General features: G+C 34.9%; 1 protein-coding gene across 1 annotated transcript in view; it reads left to right on the plus strand.

The window, feature by feature from the left end:
- The window catches only part of LOC139700069 (monocarboxylate transporter 5), a 130,304-nt gene extending 117,973 nt beyond the window's left edge, over positions 1-12,331 (plus strand). Inside the window, exons 7-11 of the mRNA XM_071598553.1 lie at positions 4,406-4,532; positions 7,505-7,681; positions 9,762-10,004; positions 10,358-10,483; positions 11,649-12,331. Coding sequence (XP_071454654.1) covers positions 4,406-4,532; positions 7,505-7,681; positions 9,762-10,004; positions 10,358-10,483; positions 11,649-11,830 — 855 coding nt within the window. The 3' untranslated portion in view covers positions 11,831-12,331. The remainder of the gene's footprint in view (positions 1-4,405; positions 4,533-7,504; positions 7,682-9,761; positions 10,005-10,357; positions 10,484-11,648) is intronic.
- Positions 12,332-20,023: the final 7,692 nt, after the last annotated feature.

Consider the following 20,023-nt stretch of genomic DNA (forward strand, 5'->3'; position numbering starts at 1 on the left):
CCATCTTAGCGAAAATCACGAAACACGTCTTACTCTAATGGCTGCCAAATCCAAACTAACCTTGAAAACAGTCTGAAAGTTGTTTCACCGTCGTTTGATAGATGGCCGTACACGATGATAACATAAACTTCCCTCAGGAACGCCCTTAGTCGTCAAGCACGGGTACTTATTGAACCGCCCTCGTAATTATAGCTTTCTATTGTAGATAATAAGTTGTACATTTAAATCTTCATTGAACATTTTGGCTTGAATGTAAACATATCTCTTTGGAAATGTAAAGAAATGATAGCCTGAGTCTGGGCTATTCTTAATTTCTCACCAAAAACTACATTTCAAAAATATTTGTTGTCTCAGGCGTAACTTTATGGAATTTGCATAACATATTGAAATGAAATATTTTACTTTGTAATTCCACACACTTTATTTAAAAAAAAACATGACCCAGGTTTTGACGTTGAATGGGGAGTGGGAGGGATACAAAATTTTGTTGGCAAATTCATTTTCCCCACTCCTAGACCTACCACTCTTCCAAGTCAACGATTGACACTGAAAGATGTAATTCTCTTTTTTTTCCCAGCTACATTTTAACCTTTTTACCCCTCCACCCTCCCTCTCTGGCCATCCCCCCTTCCATTTATCAGGTCTATATACCAAGTTTGCTTCTGAGGACCACCTGATGATGACGTTCAACATTGAAACCTGGGTCGTGTTTTTTTAATAAAGAGTGTGGAATTACAAAGTAAATTATTTCATTTCAATACCACAATTCAAGCCTAGCATCAACATTGACAATGATATGAAGCTATAAAATCAGTTCTCCATCACTGGATACCAATAGTTGTTAATTATTTGGGATTAAATGATTATCATTCCTTAGATTTTAAGTAAAAATAACTCTCTGAACATTAATTCTCATAAGCCATATATAATTAACCCACTGTACAGTGTTCATTTTTCATGACATTTCAAAGACTGCTACATCCACATACACCATATCGATGCTACACTACAATTGGAGAGAGGAGACAAAACTTCCAGTTGGGCAGTGGCCCTTGGCAGACCTGTCAAAGAACTACACTAATAGTCTACAGTTACCAAGATATTCATCCAGCCATTTTAACACACTACTGTGGTATTTCCAGGGCAAATTTATTCGTTATCCAAGTACACACAAGAGCGATCACACAAACTCTTAATCATCAGACAAGGATTCTACTTCCACATTCAGTACTGGAGGCCTGTACACAAACCATATTACCACCTGATTCCTTCCATGTATGTATTCCCATAAAGTGAGTTGATGACTGTGACTCAAGGGCAGGAACTGTTTTTTAACCTTTTTGATTGTTTGAACATGCAGAGAGGAGTACAAAACTATTTTCAGAAAAGAATACATATCCAAACAGTACAATAAAGTTTTAGTGAAAATATTTTTTCTATAAGGTTCAGGTATTGATCCCTTACAATCCATTCATGTTCTCCTATAATCTATGGATGTCACATGAGCAATGATAAAGAAGTCTTACGCTATGGAATGATATAGGTGTTTATGAAAATTATAATCTTGTATTTGCATGCATGCTTCATTACTCATAACAATCTATGATTTATTATTGTTTAATACTGTTACACATTGATAATTTAAGATTTAAAACAATCCCATAGAAATAGAGTTAACCATCATACTCTTTTTGTATTTTATTGACAACCACAGGAAAATTATAATAATATGCATATTAGCTATATGAACTTCCTATCTAATTTATCCCCACTTAGCATAAATAAGATTAAGGATGTATTTGCCACTGAAATAAATGTTATGAACAATTTAACAGACTATTTTGAACATTTAAAAGTTGATTAAAATGTACCTCCATTAATGACATGAAAACCTGCAGTATAGCCCAATATGACTTGATATACTCTTGTGATGCTGAATTGGATTTTTTTTCCTTTACCACCAAATTTCCCTTTGATGAAATATTCAGCAAGTAATAATTTTAATAGATTGCATGTAAAAATGAGCATTGAAAGATATTAGGTATAGGAGCCATCAGTCCAACGTACAGGGGTTCTCTGCTCACTGTCAGAATGAAGCAGGTTTCTTGTTTATCTGGAACAGCAAAAGGGAGAAGTGACACTAAAATATTGAATTTTGTGTATAGAATACTCCTGGAGAAGAATGATGGGGGAGGAGAGCGCTTGTTGCAAGAAATAAAACATAGCCAGGAAAGATTGATGTAGAGCATTCTGATAGGCAATGGGATGTTGACGACTTTGAAAGAGGGGAGAATATTGAGCAAACGAGGAAGGGGCAGGAGTAGAATAGAAGAGGGTCCAAATTAAAGAGTCTTATCGTAATGTTGGATGTCAGGTTGTTTTGTTTGGAGAGAGAATGGATTGTTGATGTACTGTTTAGTAGCTTTTGTCTATCCAAAGCATACTAGTAGATTACCAATAATAATAATTTTTTCAAATTATTTTAGAAATTATTGTGTGTATGCTCAAAATTATTACATGACTTAATAATCTAAATTTAGTATTAAATTAGTTGTGCATATATATTATACCTTGCAAAACTGTATAGTCTACATGATTTTTTTTAAGTACTTAAATAAACAGCATAGCTATCTAATCCATTGTAACTAATATAGAGGATGACCAAAATGATAACTGCTCCTATTTTGCAAATTAGTAACATGAACAAGTTTATTTTTCCTTCTCACTCACAGGAGTTGATCACACAGTGTGGAAAAACATAAGAAATATTTCAGTTCATTAAAGAGCCTAAATGAGGAAGGAAAATGGTGATGTGCGTATCAGTTTTTATGATGATCCTTGTCATCTTCAAATTCCCAATCTCCAGCTTTTTCTATCTTCCCATTGCTGTTTTTAAGAGCTCTTTCCGGCATTTTTCAGTTGATTCCTCCCTACCAGTTGAATCTTGTTTGGGCCTTTTTCTGTATTCTACAAATTGCAAGTGCAGAAGCACTTCTTTTGGCATCCTTTCCATCCATGCATGTGATCCATTGCATTCCATGCAGCCATTAGAGTAAGACGTGTTTCGTGATTTTCGCTAAGATGGAAAAAGAGCAGTATCATTCGGCAATTCGCTTTTTGTTTTTGGATGGGAAGAAATATGAGGAGATAAAAGCAAAGGTATTATTGTGCACCTAAACAGATTGTGAATGCAATGTGTAAATGTTTTCAAGAATTCTTCCACTTCAGACTTTTTCCGTTCTAGGAATATCAGCCAAAAATGCATATCGGTAGCATTCAACATCTTCACATTTCTTTCCTTCAGATGCCAGTGTTTAGATTCACATGGCAAAATACTTTAAATTATGGTATTTTGCATTAGTTGCTCATTTCTCTTTGATATGTTGCTGGCTGAAATGACACCATTTATTTGGTGAATAGTATATTGTCCTGATTGTTCCTTCCTGTAATTGCCTCATAATGGAAACTATCATGCATTATTTTCAATCAGAGGTAATTACACTCTTTCTTGCTTTTCTTGCTTGCCCGCACTCCATCTTATAAAAGCAGATATTTTTGTTATCCTTCAATGAGGCCTTATATATTTTAAGTTCCATAACTCTATCTTTATACTCCTTGATTAGTTTTCATTGTATGTACCCTAAGTTTTCATAATCTTGCACTCTAAATTTTGGTCAGTTACAAATGTGAGGGTGTTTTACATATTTTTATTCATGGGAATATGGGAAACACATTTTTTTTCATTATAGTTTCAATGTTTTTAAACATTGTTCATCATATATAAATCTTAAATAATGATGAAAATAGGCATCATACTAGCTTTAATCCTGTAGTAACTTTGAAGTCTGAATTTATATCATTTTTCCCTTTTATTTTGGATATTGATGGCTTATAGTCTTTTATTGTATTTATTCTTCCCTTCATGCTTGTAGTATGCAGTTTAAACTTTCTGAAGTTTCAATAAAGGAATAATGTTACATAACTTTTTAAGATAAATATATAGAATATATACTTCTTGATTTCCTGCCACTTTTTTTTACTAATTTGTGAAAAATGACTTAAATAATGGTTTAAAAACTTAATTGAAAGAGTTAACATGCTGGTAGGTATATACCAAGAAGCTGGGGAACAGGCAGATTTCAGAGCTGGAATAGGTGCAATTAACCATTTTCTTATGGTAGCACAAATAATAGGAAATTGTTCATCATTTGATAAATTCAAATATTTCCAAAATTTTGTAGAAACCTCTCTTTTCCCTATTTTTTATGAGCAAATTTTGCCAGGGAAATATGCCATAAACCCTCTTTAGGCTATCTTATAATTCCTTTTATTTGGTAATTGGTAATATTTTGTTTTAAATTATGTGATTGATTTTGTTTTCTATTGTAAACAATTATTTCAACAGACTTCATTGGGATACCACGCATCTGTAACAAAATTACCCACAAAAGATGATGATGCATTAAAGGAGGATGGTCCTGGTAATGGAGTTCTAGCTTCCAAATGGAAAGCAGTACCAGAGGAAGATTGTGGTATGTGCCATGGTATTTGAAATAAAATGGTAATGCTAAAAATGTATTCACAATTTATCTCCTTGCCTGAGAAAATAATGGTCAGGAGAATAATAAATCCTCCCTCAACTACAAAGATTTCTGTGAAGTAATCTTCCCAATGGGAGAGTTTCCTCTGAAAAAATGCATGTCAACATAAACTTTATTCATCACGAGATGTTACATGCTGAAATAGATTTCATCAAAAGAATTAAAAACACAACACAGGAGTGCCTATATACATATTTATATTCATTTTACTTGAATATCAAGTCACTGCCATCAGTCTCAATACATTTTATAAACAGAGTAAAAATAATTGGTTGATAGCCAATATTACAGTTTGATGTTGAAATGCTTGTGCTCTATGCAGAAGCTGGTAGTTTAATTAATAATTTGATGCCCATGCATTTCATAATGTCTTAGCCAAATGAGAATTTGATGTATTTGTTCCTTGTTTCATAATTATAAAGATTGGATCTTGTTTGGAGATTATTAGCATTTTCTTATATGCCACACAAGATAACATACATATTTAAGCTGTAAAATATCATAATATGATTAGCAATGTATAAGCAAATCCTAGGGATCGCAGCAAACCCAACAGTGGTTAGACATGATCTCTAGGATTTGCTTAGCAGATGATCCTGACAGCTTTCTTTGGCAGGAAGATGGCTTTAACACCTCACTTGATGTTAAATTGCCTCATTTTCAATGCATATAAAACAAATAGAAGAGCCCAATAGTCCAGAAGTAGAGCGTTGGGCTACTGACCGGAGGGCCCGGGTTTGATTCCCGAGCATGCATCTCTAGGTACCCTCAGCTACACCCTAGCTGTGTTTTTTGGATACTAGATCTTTCTGGGAAACCATAGGTCCCCCTACCCTGATCTGTGAATTTCACATGCCATCGGGCTTAGTTCTAGGTGAACCCCTATCTACAAAACCAATCTTCAGACTGATTTCTATGTTTGTGGTTTTTTTATAAAGTAGATGCCAATGGAAAAATTCATAGTATGCATCAGATAGGAATCCTTGATCAAACTAATTGTTATATCCTATTTTATTCTAACTAATAGTGTATTAAGGACATCTAACATAACTTCATTAGCACTAAGCTTCAGTTTTCACATGAAAAAAAAACAAGAAAAACTTCATCATTATGGAATTTTTAAAAGTTTGATAGACTACCTGGATGGCAGTAGTTGTTTAAAAAATATCACTGTATTAGAAAGTATTCAATCTATAAATCATATGTTTCAAGTTTGAAGATGCCACATTGTTTAGTATTTGATTTGCAGCCATCAATAGTGAGCGTTTTTAGTGAATTTGTGAAAATGGAGAAAATTGGTCATCATTCTGTGATGCAATACTTGTAATAGAAAGGCCTCAGCCAAACCATTATTAAAGCTGAACTGGATTCTACTCTGGGTGAGTCTGCTCCATCTTTTAGAACAGTAAAATATTGGGCAGCAGGGTTTAAACGAGGCCATACGAGCTGTCAAGACGAGCATCACATTGGTCGACCAAATGAGGTGACAACTCCAGAAATGGTGAAGAAAATCCACAAAGTGATACTGGATCAACTGAAAGTGTGCGAGCCAGTAGACATTGTAGGCATTTCAACAAGTGCGGTATATCGCATATTAACTGAAAATTTGAACATGAGGAAGCTGTGTGCAAGATGAGTGCAGCGTTTACTCACACTCGAGCAAAACCAGTGTCATGAAGATGTTTCAATTGAGTGTTTAGCAAAGTTTCACAGAAACAAAGCAGAATTTTTGCCCTATTTCATAACCATGGATGAAACATGGGTCCATTACTTTACACCCGAGATAAAAGAACAGTCAAAACAATGGATTCAAAAGGGAGAACCTGCTCCAAAGAAGGCAAAGACCGTTTCATCTGCAGGCAAGGTCATGGCCTCAGTTTTTCGGCATGTGCATGGAATAATTTTCATTGACTATCTTGAAAAAGGAAAAACTATTAACGGCGAGTATTATACGAACTTATTGCTCCATTTGAGCAAAGAAATAAAGCAAAACCAGCTGTTCGGCTAAGAAGAAAGTGTTGTTTCATCAAGACAATGCACCAGCTCACAAATCCATTATTGCAATGGCCAAAATTCATGAATTAAAGTTTGAATTGCTGACTCATGCACCCTATCCACCAGATTTAGCTCCCCCCCCCCCCTGCATTATTTTCTGTTCACTAACTTGAAAAAATAGCTCGCTTGCCAAAGATTTTTCAACCATGAAGAAGTGAAGTAGACAGCTAATGGTTATTTTGAGGAGCAAGACAGCTCTTATTATAAGAAGGTTATCGAGCTTATTGAACATTGCTGGGAAAAGTATATGGAGCTGAAAGAGATTATGTTGAAAAATAAATACATTTTTGTCCAAAATTTTTGTTTTCTGTGTTGGGTTGGCCACTTTTGAGATTGCCCTCATATTTTATAATATGGAAGAGTTCTTTGGTTTGGACAATTCAGGACTAGCTCCTTCCTTTTCTACTCGCTTATACTTGCCGGCCCCGGTGGCGGCGGGGTAACGTCCTCGTCTGCCATTCCAAGGGTCGCGGGTTCGATTCCCACCTGGGTGAGTTTTCCTCCACCTAGGGCTTGGGTGTTTGTAAATGTGATCATTGTTATCGTTGTTAATACTTCGATGTAAAGGCCAGAATGCGCTGTTTTCGGACTTATACTAAATAAATAAATATTATGATTTCTGATTGCTTTTGCTATGACAGTTAGGCTGAGCTGTGTTCCATTTTGATGTCTTATTCCCTATACCTGTGAGTCATGTCTTTGAGTATTGTATGTAAGATTTCTTTTTTGTATTTCTGTACAATATCTTGATGAGATGAATTCCTCAAACTGTTGGCTAAAAGATCAATGAGAATTATTTTTTATATCATGAGTAACTCATAAAAATATGATTTTTCCCATTTAAACAGATGATTTGGAACAGAAAAAAGGAAACTGCTGTTCACTCATATGCCCAGCTCCTGCTCTGCGAACCCTCTCTTCTATGCTAGATATATCTTTGCTGAAGTCTCCAACATTCATTGTGCTTGCAGTCAGTGGCTTCTTGACTATGATGGGATTTTTTGTACCATTCATGTTCCTAGCTGGTAAGTTGTCCATGTTGTTGAACAAAGGAATTTGAAATCTATCAAATGTACATTTTGCATGTAGTTGGTATTTATACTAGCCAATACTGAAAATAACATATTTAAGATTATATTTCTATGTTTAATGGGCATATGACATCCTCAGAATAAAAGATCATATCTCCAAGGAAAATTTTCCAAAAATAGACGATAGGGATTTTATAAGGAAGTGTCCATACTCTTTGGCTTTAGATGAATACCTAAATGTGACTTCTGAAAACCAAGTAAAATGAACTTCCATCAAATGGATTGGTAATCATGAAAAACAATGAGATGTGAATTTTTTAATCTGGATGTGTTTTAATAGTTTTACCAAAATGATATCTTAGTCAGATAATATCTATCCCTTTTTCATTTGCTAGACAACAGAGCCTCTTAAACAAAGTTTCCCATTTGGGACTACATATTAAAACAAGAAACGAGGGAGAATGAAGATAAATGAAAAATTAGTGAAGGGTAACTGAGAATATTTTAAAATCTGCACTACATTTCAGTTAGGGCTTAACTGAATTTCAGAAAGATTTCAGAATATGTAGTTGTAAATGAGAAAAATGAAATCACATATCACTTTGTGGATGCTTGCTCTAAACAACAAAAATATCCTTACTAATTGTGAGATCCCGCGATGCAGCATGAAGAAAAGGCTTTCTTCAGCACATAGAAGGTTTATGACTAAGACCTATGATTTCTGATAGATGTACCTATGTTAGGAAACTAATGAGGAATGAAATCTTTATCAGATTAGTGTAACTGACCTTACTCTATGAGTAGTTAAATATGTGTCTCTGTAAAGTCTGTCTGCAAACTCCAAAAATTAAAACATCATTTACCAAAATTATATGGATTAATTCTTAATTTTATGATATTTTTAAAACAACATCTGGAAAATGATAAAACTTACTGATTATTAATTTGTTAAATTATGGAAATAAACAATACTTGACATGCAATGAAATAATTTATAGATTACTGCAAAGAAGTAACTTTGAATAAAGATTTAATTAATATTTTAGTAATGTGCATGAAATTTGCAGTGATTTAGATGAGTTATGTACACCTCAACAAATCAGCATTTATTTCCACTGCCCAGTTGATGAGGTTATTGAAAGTTAGATTCTTTAGGCATACATGGTTAAATGCCATTGAAGAATTATTTGTGCCAACTGCCTCAATTCTCCCACCCATCATGGAGATTTTGGGTTGGCTAACAAAGCTACAGTAGCAGTATAAACTATGACAACTAAATGCCAAGGCCATAGGGCCATTACACTTCAGAATGATCTTTATTCTGAAGGACGTAGGAGTCTTTTATAAAGAGAGAAGAGTCATTCAAATATAGAAAAACCATATGATGTGTTTTAAATCTGTATGAAATGGGAAAGAAGCAAGAAAAGAATAAGGCAAGGATGTGCACTACCACCACTTACACATCTTCAAAATCTACTTTGAAAGGTCAATAAATGAAATTCAAGGAGACAGAGTGGGTAGATTCACAGAGAAAAAATTATTTTGTTCTATTTTGCCAATCATATTAATGGTTGTGGACCTGAGAAGGATGTCTTTTTTTAGGAAGCAATGAAGAAGTCTGAAGATATAATGTGAAGATGAGCTACACCATAATAACTTGCCTGAACCATGAGTGAATACAACAAAAAGCAATGCAAAATTAAAAGTTATACCATACCTATCTAGTGTAGGAATATCTCTGATTGGAAAAGAAGAAAGGCCATATTTAGCTAGCACAGCCCAAGAAGTTTTTCTATGAGAAGAAAAATGACCTAGTAAAAATGTAATAAAAAATGACATAGTAAAAAACATACTCTTAAATATAAGCATAAAGATAATTTTTGGGACATCCTTCATGATAAATATATAATAGCAAAAACTAAAGCTACCCATTGATAATCCACCCATGAATACCCTTTGTCAATATACATCCTTAGTCCTTACTGTGTTTATCCTCTCCTTATTGCTTTGAAAGGTAAACACATGGATTTAGATAATTTTACTAAAGATTAAAAACTGTTTCAATTTTTTTCAGAACGAGCTGTCATGTTAGGAATGGATAGCGGGAAGGCTGTTATGCTTGTATCTGTTGTTGGAATCACAAATACTGTTGGTCGTGTTGTTTGTGGAATGGTGTCTTCATTTTATCCAAAAGCAAATGCTCTTTTCCTGAACAATGCAGCACTGACTGTTGCTGGTATATCTACACTTGCTGCTCCAATTTCCAGTTCAGTGGCATATCAGTTCTTTTACTCCTCCTTATTTGGCCTTACAATTGGTAAGTATACCTCACTGAGAAAAATGCATCCTTCCCTGCTAACTCACCCAATAAAATTAATTGATGGAAGATAAAAAATAGAAAGAATGGATGTAAATAGAATATGAATTCCATTCAGAGAAATATTATGGAAAAAGCTTGTTTTTTCTATAAATTGTATGTTTTATGTAAATCACTGGATATTATTGATAATCGAAATGAATTAATGTTTCACTCTAACATTTAATATATTTTCATGGTTTGTGGAAAACCTTATAAAATCAAATGTGTAATCACTATGTCTGCTATTAGACATTTACTACTACTACTATACATTGATGACGTTTTAGCATTGTGTTTTATGAATTTTACAGCTTGCTTCGCTTCACTTCGGTCAATACTTGTCGTGGACCTGCTTGGATTGGATAAACTTACCAATGCATTTGGACTACTCCTTTTATTTCAAGGGCTGGCAGCAACTGTTGGCTCTCCACTTGCAGGCAAGTCCATGCTTTTTAAGCTATAATATGAAATTGAGAAAAACATGGCGAATGGGAAATCAAAGCATCCAATGATTGCCAAGATTACCATTTGATGAGGTTGCATATTCATATGCCGTTCATTATTGTAATAATTTGTGCTTCAAAGTTTGCAAAACAAACCTAAACAAAAGTGGAAATAATTGACAGCCACTTTTTCAGATCAAAAATGTTATGATGTTAGAAGGTTGTCTGAAAGAGTGTATTTAGTGTACGTAGAGCCAACTATACGCCATGGAGAAATGCATCATGGAGATTGAGAAATAAGTACTTATGCAACACTAAATTCATTGTGTATTACTGGTTATATAACAGTTAGGATATAAGTGGTATAGATAAGGTGGGATTCAAAATTCTGTAGAATAGGCAAAATTACCATTTTTTTTATTAACTTAACTTCATGGCTAATCTCGAATTAGGTTACATTTTAAAGGTGGGATTCAGACACACTAGATGTAAGACTTTCAATTTCCCAGCGCACAAACTAGTTTATACCCTCAAGATTTGTGTTACCAGGTAAAATACATTTAGACAGCATATTCATCCTGCATATTCAGCCTGTATTTGGTAATTATTTTCCATCATTTCCAGATTTTATTAAAGCACTCACTACCTCCCTGCTGTCTTAAAGAATTCCACTTTGCACAATACATATTTACCAAAATAAGCCTCTTGACATATTTTCCGTATATGTTTTTGACTTTATGACGATCAAAGTGAAAAGTAGTTTTTTCATGCATGTTATTCAATGTATCTTCAATATAACAAATAAAATCAATTTAAGACTTTTTCAAATAATAGTAATATGAAAATAATTTTATTGAATAAAATATGAAACTTGGTAAACTATACTAAATTAAATCAGGAAAACTGATGAAAGACATCAATTAAGTTCTCATTAATGCATATGAAAAAGCAGTCATTGATTTATTATGTATCTGAATTATAGTTCTTGAATACCCATCTTTTAAATAATCAAATTTAAAAATGATAAAATTTTTAAGATAGTGATTCAAGCCTCTTGAAAAAAATTTATGCATATGTAAATTTATGTATAAATAATATGTTAAAGTTAAAAAAAAATATTTGAATTTTGTTGCCCTAATTATATTTGTCATCATTTCAGGATCTTTCAAGGAATTCACAGGCAGTTATGATGCATCATTTTATTTGTCAGGTTCTCTCATTCTTATATCAGGAGTCATGTGCTACCCCTTATCATATGTCAACAAATGGGAGAAAAGAAAATTAGCAGAGGCTGAAGCGAATGCAAATAAAGTGGGAGGTGAGGGCGGTGTACTTGTTTGACATTGTTATGAAAATGGTGCTAGAGGGCCATAATTTATGCTTAAACTGTTGCTGCACTCCATGTGAGTCCAGCAAAAAGTCAAATAGTGATTCTCCAAAGACACTAGCTCAATGCTGGAGAGTATGCAGGAATAGATTGAGCTTCCAAAAAAATGAGTGAATTGTTGATCACTAAAGATTTGATTAATTCAATTTTGTGATTACATTCCTTGAAGGACAAAAATGTACAAAGTTGGTTTTTTCTTGTAGTCTGTGGAATTGCAGTGTTTAGAAATGAATGCAAAGTTACAACTTTATCAGGGGACAGAATTGGTCACAAAATTATTCTATTGGCTGTTGGCAAAAACAGTGTGTACTTCCAATGGAAGTGTTACCTGTCATTCCATTAGCACCTGTTATCAAACCTGTTTCTATCAACTGATGATTTTAGAGTTTATATTTTTATAAATGTGCTCAAAATAGTAATAAACTTTTAAATATTAAATTTAAATTAAAGGAAATAATGTATTATTTATTACAAGCATGGATTTATTTAAAAAAAAAACGTTCCTTGAAATTTAAAGCATTTTTAAAAATCATGTTCATCTTGGGATTTAAATGTTAATGCTGTCACAATATACACATGCCCGTACTGAGTACCTGCTTTTCCGGTGTAATGAACTACCCAAATATCCTTCCTTTAATATCCACTTCAAAGGAACAAAATACTCTTTGGATAAGACTTTTTAATGAAAAAATTGGAAAAAGTCAATTGAAGAAAAATGGAGATAGTTAATGACTTTTCCATATTTAGCACTCATAGCAAAAATATTCTTCTGAACTTAATGATCATATGATACTCTGTCACCCCTTTTAAAAGATGCTAAAAAAAAAACTATCACCATGCTCTAACAAATCTTAGTTTACCCTCTGTCTCATTCCTATTTAGAGAAGTCACTTTCTGGACAGACCATTTGGCGGGAATTTCAATTGTGTTGTTCATTTTGCCTTGCTATTGTAAACAAATGACAAGCGGCGCGACCTTCCAACCACTGCAGCTTGAGGCTTACTGAACTATTGTTTGCATCAATACAGTGACCATTTGGATCCCACCAATATTTCTCACACTGCATATATATATATATATATATATATATATATATATATATATATATATATATATATATATATATATATATATATATATATATATATATACATATATATAAATATATATAAATATATAAATATATATATATACATATATATATATATATATATATATATATATATATATATATATATATATATATATATATACATATATATAAATATATATAAATATATAAATATATATATATACATATATATATATATATATATATATATATATATATATAAAAATATATATAAATATATATATATATATATATATATATATATATATATATATATATATATATATATATATATATACTTGTATATGTGTGGGTCACGGTGGGTAGACTGCTGACTGGAGGGTCCTGGGTAAGGCACTCTGGGCACCTGCAGCTCCACCCAAGCTACGTTATTTTTCGGGTACCAGGTCTTCCTGGGAAACCATAACAGGTACAGGGAAAGGAACTGGCTCCCCTACCCTGATGTGTGAATTTCACATGCCGTCGGGCTTAGTACTGGGTGAACTCTACCATCACCTACTAAACCGACCTTTGGGTTGATTACTGTGTTTATGGTTATGGTTTATATATATATATATATATATATATATATATATATATATATATATATATATATATATATATATATATATATCCCTCCCCGGACTACAACCTTGACGTGGTGGAAGGGCTTGTGCGTTCCGATGACCCCTAGAGCTGTGCTGGCGGGAGTAATAAAAATTGCTCCTGGTAGGGTCACCCATGCCAGATAGGTCGAAGGTTAGGAGCCAGACGAAAGGTAGTCCACGCGGCGTCTGTTCCTCAGTGAGGCGGCTGCAATGGCGTCTGACCCCAGTGGGGCGGCCAGTAAGTGATGGTGTCACGTTAAAAACACTATTGAGGAAGGCAACGGGAAACCACCTCAATTATCATTCCCTAGAAAAATATGATGGACAATAGAGATATTTTGAGTCCTGGCAACCACGGGGCCCGGCCCAATCGGCCGTGTGTCGTGCCCGGCAGCGGGGGAGGCAAGGCTTCCGCGGTCGTCATCCCACGAAACCCTTGCAAGGGAAAACCAGCAGCAGCAGGACAGAAGACGCAGGAGAAGAAGACCAAATTAGTTAGAATAGGAACGTGGAATGTTAGGACAATGATGAGGACAGGGAAATTGGAGAATGTTAAGCGAGAGATGGAAAGGGGAAATATAGATATTTTAGGTCTATGCGAGGTGAGATGGAAAGATAGCGGGGATTACTGGAGTGATAAGTATAGAATAATATACAGCGGTGGGGACGAGAGCCAACGAGGGGTTGCCATAGTATTAAATGAAGAGGTAGGAAGAAGCGTAGTCAACATAGAGCAGGTAACGGATAGAATACTACTAGTGGAGATAAAAGCAGAACCGACGAACTTAGTTATTATTCAGGTATACATGCCACCGAGCAACCATAAGGAAGAAGAGGTCGATAGGATATACGATCAGTTAGAGGACATGATCGCGTGTGTTCCTGCGGGGAAACATTTGATAGTGATGGGGGATTTGAATGCGACGGTAGGCGAAGGAAGAGATGGTGAAGAGGTGGGGGACTACGGTTTAGGCACGAGGAATGACCGCGGGGAGAAAGCAGTTGAGTTCTGCAGGAGACAGGGGTTAGTCATCACCAACACTTGGTTTAGACACCACAAAAGACGCAGGTATACATGGAAAATGCCAGGTGACTCAGGAAGATATCAGCTAGATTATATCCTGGTTAAAAACAGGTTTAGGAACAGTGTGATAAATTCCCACAGCTTCCCGGGAGCGGATGCGGACTCAGACCACAATTTAGTTGTTATGAAATGTAGCGTACGTTTCAAAAAGATAAGGCAGGGGCGGCGAGTTAGAAAATGGAATGTAGAAGCATTAAATGGGTTGAAAAGGAAGGAATACAAACAGGCGGTAGAGAAAATCATGGAGGATGGTAAAGGGCTTAGTACTATAGAAGAAAAATGGGAAATGATCAAAAAAGGGTTGTCTAAAGCCGCAAAACACACCATTGGAACCGTTAACGCTAAAAGGACTAGGAAACCATGGATCACGGATGAGATGATTACAAAGATGGATGAGCGGCGAAAATGGAAGAATATAAATACAGAATTAGGCAAAATGAAGTACAAAGAATTGAACAATAAATTGAGGCGGGCAACAAATAAAGCAAAAGAAGCATGGTGGAAGACGCAGTGCGAGGATATGGAAAGTCTGCAGAGGAAGGGTGAAATCGGTGCGCTGTACAGCAAAGTTAAATCGTTATCGGGAAGTAAGAAAGGAAGAGCTATGCTAACAGTTAGAGATAAGGCGGGTAAGGTAATAGTTGACGCAGGAAAGATCCAAGAGAGATGGAAGGAGTATATAGAAGAACTGTATAGTAAGGAACTCAGACCAACAAAGTTAGACATTGAAAATGACGTAGAGGAAGACAGCTTAGGTCCAGGCATACTAGACAATGAGATAGAAAGGGCATTAAGGGAGATGAAACTAAATAAGGCCGTGGGGGTAGATAACATTCCCGTGGAACTTTTGAAATGCTTAGGAAAATGTGGGAGGGAGAGGCTATATGGGCTGATCCGTAGTATTTATGAGGAGGGAATCTGGCCGGAAGACTTTGTGAGATCAGTTTTAGTTCCTATTCCGAAAAAGGTAAAGGCCACGTCATGTGAGGACTATAGGACAATTAGTTTGATATCCCACGCAGCTAAAGTTGTTCTCAGGATCATAAACAAAAGGATAGAGAGTAGGGCAAATGATTACTTAGGGGATGATCAGTTTGAGTTTAGGAAGGGGAGAGGTACGTGTGATGCCATTGCAGTAATGAGATTATTAATCGAGAGGAATATAGAACACAACCAGGAGGTATTTGCCTGTTTCGTAGATTTCGAAAAAGGGTTTGATAGAGTGAATTGGGAAAAACTAATGAGTATTCTGCAGAAAATAGGAATAGATTGGAGGGAAAGGAGGCTAATCCGCAACCTGTACATGTCTCAGACTGCTCAGGTGCGGGTGGGAAACGGGGAGTCAGGATGGGCAGTGTTAGGAAGGGGTGTAAGGCAGGGTTGCCCATTATCACCGTTGCTGTTCAACCTGTATGCAGAGGAAATGATCAAAGAGGCATGGGAAGAACTCGAGGTTGGAATGAAAGTGGGCGGGGAATTCGTAAAATCAGTTAGGTTTGCTGATGACCAAGCTTTAGTTTGTCAGTCAGCCAAGGGGCTGCAAGCATTGCTGAGTGAATTGGAAATTCAGTGCGACAGGTATGGGATGAGAATCAATATTAATAAAACAAAGGTTATGCGATTTTCTAGAAAGAAAAAGGCCAAGCTTAACATTAAAATAGGAGGGCAAAAACTACAGCAGGTAGAACAGTTTACGTATCTCGGTAGTGTTTTGGACCAACACGGTCAAAGTAGTAGGGACGTAAGGAGAAGAATTGCGCTAGGCAAAGAGGCTTTCACAAGGAGGAGGGAGTTGATGACAGGGACTTTGAGTAAGGATGTTAAGAAAAGACTCGTAAAAACTTTGATATGGAGCGTAGCTATGTACGGTGCGGAAACGTGGTCATTGAAGCAGGAGGATAGACGTAGATTGGAGGCTTTTGAAATGTGGGTGTGGAGAAGAATGGAGAAGGTGAAATGGACAGAGAAGAAAACAAATGAGGAAGTACTTGGTATGGTGGGCGAAGAGAGGGGTTTGTTGGGAGCAATCCTATGGAGGCAGGAAAAGTGGATGAAGGGGGTGTTGACCGGCAGTGGGATGTTGAAGACTGTGATAGAGGGTAGAATGTTGGGCAAAAGAGGAAAGGGAAGGAACAGGATAGGAATGTTGGACGGGATGAAGGGAGGAAGAAAGTACTCAGAGATGAAGAGGGACCTGATATAGAGTAGGATGATGGATTTTGTGTTTTGTTAGGAGTAATAAAATATCTGTTTGGTGGTTAGTTGTGTCCATCCAAAAACCTACCTTAACCGGTAGATTACCTTAAAAAAAAAAAAAAAAAAATATATATATATATATATATATATATATATATATATATATATATATATATATATATATATATATATATATATATATATATATATATATATATATGTGTGTGTGTGTGTGTGTATAAATATATATATGTATATGTACATACACACATTCACACATATATTTTATCCAAAGTAGAGAATGCTACAAAGAAGCATTTCATGTGATCAAAACATTCTGAAAAAGTTACCCATACAATTAAAGTTTGCAGATTAATAAAATTTCAATTTAGTGCTATCTGTAATACGGCGTATGTTCAACTTATGAGCATTTGAAGTAAGCTCACATAAAAAGTGTAAGTCTTCATACCAATTATAAATAAAATTTTAAGCCTAAGGAGACAGTATTTATTGAGTACTTGAAATGAAAATGTTTGATATAACCACAAGCATGCATAAAAATTTCATCCTTAATGATTTGCAATGAATATCTAATTAGGTAACTTGGTGGATTTTAAATTGATGGTCTCAGGCTCAAATATATAAAGTCATATCTTGAAAGTAGATAATGAAGATTGTAGATTACATGAAAAATTTAACATTAGACAACCAATTACAATGCACAGGTGACATCTTCAGGTACAAATAAATCGAAAGAATATGGAGATATACATTTATGAGAGCTCTAGTAAGGAGAGGGTAGAGTGAAGGCAAAAATCTATTTGCCTTCCCTATACTAAAGGATGTATTTGCCTGTTTTGTAGACTTAAAAAAGGCATTTGATAGAGTGAATTGGGAAAAAATAATGAATATATTGCAGAAAGTAAGAGTAGATTGGAGGGATAGGAGACTAATCTGTAACCTGTGCATGTCTCAGACTACTCAGGTGTAAGTATAGAATGGAGAGTCTGAATGGGCAGTGTCAGGAAGAGGAGTCTGGCAGGGTTGTCCATTATCACCACCGCTAGGTTCAGAAGGACTTCTAATTTGACCTGTTGAGTTTCTGCGTGGAATGCATGGTCTCTTTGTGAGGAGCTCTCCTTTTAATGCAAGATCTATCACACCCAAGTTGTACCAATATCTTTGTTATTGCCATCCATTAATTCCATCCGAGGTCTTTGTCCTTCCTTTAATACATCTAATCTTCCTCAATAAGATTTATATTCAATCTCAATGTCTTATCAGGCGACCTCTTAGCCAGTTCCTATCACTTGTCAACTTGTACTTTTCCCTCACTCTGTTGAGAAATCCATTATTGCTCATTATTGTTCGTTGAGAGTATTATAAATAGAGGCTCAGGAAAATTCAAATTTCCAATCTGTATTATGATGGCCCAGCTTATAACCCCGTACACTACTACAATTAGCATAGAGGCTTTTATGAAAATTTTCAAATTAAATATCTTATTAGGTATCCAAATGTCCTGTATATTTCTTTTTCTGTTGCTTCTGTCAATGAGTACTTTTATCTCACTCTGTCCAGAACTTCTTCATTGCTTGTTTTTCCAGGGTAACCTGGCACAGATTCTTACGCAAACAGTGATAATCTCATTAGCTCATTTCCCAAATGTGGATCAAGAAATATGGGATTCCCACAGTAATTAGGGAGGGCAATGTCTACATCACTTATTTCCTTTTGCTGGGGTTTAACTAAGAAACAATTCATAAAATAGGAGGCAATGATTTCAATAATAATGGCACCAGCATATTAAAAAAATCGAATTTTCTATTTGTGTTTTTTAGGAAGGCCCAACATTCTACCCTGTAAAATGTCACTACCTTTGAATAGGTTTATATGAATTTCAAACCTGTTCCTTCACTTACTGACTGCCTGCTTTTGATATTAGGTGCTTATTTGGTCTGATTTACTCTTTCCTGTGCTAGAACTGGCCCTTGTGCATTACCTAATTTTACTCTCAAGGGCTTAATCAAATTTTGGTATGCTAATGATAAACCTAATTTCTTCATTTGGAACTGTTGAATACCTTTGCTAATGAATCAAAATATTTGATTATTGCAAAGAATGCTAAAGCATTAGATCTGGCCTTACACATGATGTACCGAAGAATAAACACCTAAAAAATCAAATATTGAAATATGTAAGTGGTTCACATATTTTTCATTGGCTCATTTAACTGGAAAAGAGGATTGTATCTATAATTGAATAAACTTGGAAGGGTAATAATTAGAGTATCTTGGGGTAATCAATTGTATTTAACAAAGAACATCGAAAGAATAGATGAATAGATTTGGCAACTTATGGAAGGCACACACAGAACAAATTATTTCACAAATTCTTCATTACCTATTTCAATGTGATTACACAGATCCCGTATTTATATGTTAGTCCTTCTGTTGGTTTATTATTTTTCATTGACAACCCACTAAATTATAGTTAATATAACTACTATAATATACCTGCGACATAAGTAATAATAATGACATAAGTAAGTAATACCCTAGACGAAATTTTGTCAACGACCTTTCTCACAGAGAATAATGTTACATAGAGGTATCTGTCTTGGTAGATATTTTCTTATTTCAGTAACTCCACTAAGATATGGATATCCAATAGACAAAAAGAGGATAACTAACTACAAGCAACTACTTATTTCAGTTGGACTTTGACCTATTGGTTGAATGCTGATCGATATCAATCGGAATTCAATCTGCAGATAATAGAGTATTCATCCTCTAAATAAATCAAGATCTTAAAAAAATCTGTTTTTTGCTGTTGCATTATCTATCATTATCAACATTTACATCTATCCACTGCAACCACAAGTATCCAAGTAACGATCTTTTAATTGTGATAACAAAGGAAATAGTCTTAAAACTTTATTTACCAAGAATATCGGATGTAATGCAATATGGCAACCACTAACATAGTGCAATGAGGTAAAGAGATCAACAAAGCTTCTGATCTTAAGCATTTTTCATGGTTTCTATTTCCCGGGTCCTAAAAAGGGGCGGGGCGGAGTTAGAAGTACTCACCGATACTCACTTTTTTTAAAGGCGCCTCGTGGTGTTGTCGTACGGGGAAGAATTGA

Source organism: Hetaerina americana, unplaced genomic scaffold (genome assembly GCF_022747635.1).
Source record: "Hetaerina americana unplaced genomic scaffold, ioHetAmer1.1.p SCAF_10, whole genome shotgun sequence".
Taxonomy (NCBI): domain Eukaryota; kingdom Metazoa; phylum Arthropoda; class Insecta; order Odonata; family Calopterygidae; genus Hetaerina; species Hetaerina americana.